Source organism: Genypterus blacodes, unplaced genomic scaffold, assembly GCF_046128005.1.
Source record: "Genypterus blacodes isolate CSIRO-AG114 ecotype Tasmania unplaced genomic scaffold, CSIRO-AGI_Gbla_v1 ptg000628l_1, whole genome shotgun sequence".
NCBI lineage: Eukaryota > Metazoa > Chordata > Actinopteri > Ophidiiformes > Ophidiidae > Genypterus > Genypterus blacodes.
In genome coordinates, this window is record NW_027467344.1 from 1 (window position 1) to 2,500 (window position 2,500).

At 47.0% G+C, this 2,500-nt stretch overlaps 1 protein-coding gene across 1 annotated transcript in view; it reads right to left on the reverse strand.

Annotated features, from left to right (window-relative positions):
* Positions 1 to 5: 5 nt before the first annotated feature.
* The window catches only part of slc30a6 (solute carrier family 30 member 6), a gene marked incomplete at its 3' end in the record, with an annotated part of 12,208 nt that continues 9,713 nt past the window's right edge, over positions 6 to 2,500 (reverse strand). The window contains exons 7-9 of the mRNA XM_076140469.1: positions 928 to 1,008; positions 478 to 513; positions 6 to 69 (exon numbers count right to left, since the gene is read on the reverse strand). Coding sequence (XP_075996584.1) covers positions 6 to 69; positions 478 to 513; positions 928 to 1,008 — 181 coding nt within the window. The remainder of the gene's footprint in view (positions 70 to 477; positions 514 to 927; positions 1,009 to 2,500) is intronic.

Here is a 2,500-nt window from a genome sequence, read left to right on the forward strand (position 1 = left end):
TTCCTCACAGACATCAGAGTGAGCAGGTTAAAGAAGAGAGCCACAAACGTCCCCACCAACAGACGACCTCTGGAGAGGGAGAGGGGGGGGAGAGAGAGAGAGAGATGTCTTAACACAATCCAAGGTTTCATCTTCCTTCTTGTTTACACACACAGCTTCTTTAACCCCTTTAGTAAATTGCAGGAAAAGAAAGTAAAGCATGTGATAATAATAAGAATCAGACCTCCACCTCTCTGTCCCTGAGCTCCTGTGCGCACACACACACACACACACACACACACACACACACACACACACACACACACACACACACAGCATGTTTTTACTCTTTCATTCATTTGGACCTGAACATAAACAAAACTAACAGACATGTCTGGTTCTGACCCATATGTTTACCATGTTCTGTTCAAACAACAGCTGGCTCGCTGTGTGTGTGTGTGTGTGTGTGTGTGTGTGTGTGTGTGTGTGTATACTTACGTGTGGACCTCAGGCTGCTCCATGAAGCGCTCCACACTGAAAACAGAGACACAGTCAAGAACACTACTGTGTGTGTGTGTGTGTGTGTGTGTGTGAGAGAGCGAGAGCGAGAGCGAGAGAGAGAGAGAGAGAGAGAGAGAGAGAGAGAGAGAGAGAGAGACAGAGAGAGAGAGATAAATGACATGAACAAGAGGAGACATGGAGAGAACAGGAAACACACACACACACACAGATCAAAACAAAGTGATCAAATCAATGAAAAATGAGGACAAAAGATGGAAACAATTAGAGATATTTTGTGTGCTGTTTTGGAAATATGAACTCTATTGTTGTTCAGAGACACACAAGAAAATAATTGAAATTTTAATCAAAGAGGACAGCAAGTAGGTGTGTGTGTGTGTGTGTGTGTGTGTGTGTGTGTGTGTGTGTGTGTGTGTGTCAGAAACACACCTCTCCTTCAGGATGAACAAAGCTCCCAGCTGGATGAGAACAGTGGAGGCAAAAACAGCAAGAACCTCCAGTCTGTCAAACCTAGAGAGAGAGAGAGAGAGAGAGAGAGAGAGAGAGAGAGAGAGAGAGAGAGAGAGAGAGAGAGAGAGAGAGAGAGAGAGAGAGAGAGAGAGAGAAGAGAGAGAGAGAGGAGAGAGAGAGAGAGGGAGGAGAGAGAGAGAGAGAGACAGAGAGAGAGAGGGGGGTGGGGAGAGAAAGAGAGAGACAGAAACAGAGAGAGAGAGGGAGAGACAGAGGGGGGGAGAGAGACAGAGAGAGAGACAAGATAGTCATATTCTTTTACAAATGGTCTATGCAGTTTGCCAGTGTCAGTGTGTGTGTTGTGTCTTTAAGCTAGTGTGTATGTGCATTGACGTTCTGTCTCTCTCTCACACTGAGTGAAAACACGACCGCCCTGACGCCCCCCTCAGTAGCACATTAACCCTTACAGCACCACAGGCCTCCGATACCAGAGGGGTCAACATCAACACTGAGACTGTTTACTGTTCTAAACAAACAGGAAGTCCCTCCCTCCCTGCTGCCCCCTGGTGGAGGAGCTCTATAGAGCCTGCAGCAGAGCATCATGCTCCTCTTTCCCAGAGATCACATAGAGGCAGAGCAGTAACCAGAGCTGCAGGTCCGCTCTCCTCTGGACCAGGCTGATAGAAACCAGCAGAACCTCCCCAGGAAAGGTCAAAGGTCACATGGACACAAACACTAAACACCTAAAGGAAACTTCCTGTAAGCACATCTGAGCTGAGGTTAGACTCTAATACATGTTTGGAGAAATCAAGACGGACTGAACCATCTGACTGAGGCACTGAACCATCTGACTGAGGGACTGAACCATCTGAGGGACTGAACCATCTGACTGAGGGACTGAACCATCTGAGGGACTGAACCATCTGAGGGACTGAACCATCTGACTGAGGGACTGAACCATCTGACTGAGGCACTGAACCATCTGAGGGACTGAACCATCTGACTGAGGGACTGAACCATCTGACTGAGGGACTGAACCATCTGACTGAGGGACTGAACCATCTGACTGAGGGACTGAACCATCTTCAGAATGTTCTACATTTATCACTGCAGCTCTGCTGAGACACACCAGGTATTATATGAGATGCTGACTGGCTTAGTAGAGCTTAGTAGAGTATGCAGACAGAGTGAAAGTCACCATACAACCTGCAGGATCAAACTGTTACTGATCTGATTGGTCCAGAATCTCCAGGACAACATAAACCACTGAGCTGAGCACACACACACACACACACACACACACACACACACACACACACACACACACACACACACACACACACTTCAGTGTTTTCTCAGACTCTAATTTGTGAGACTTGACCGTCCCCGTCATCATGGCAACAACTGAGAGAAAAGGACTTTTTGAGAGCTGTCAATCATCCTCCACTTATTTCTGTTCATTACATCGTCAGCAAACTTGATCCAGTTACAGGTCACATGGTTTGGTGCGTCCATGAGATCAGCTTGCTTCTATAGAAACGTCTCTTTGATG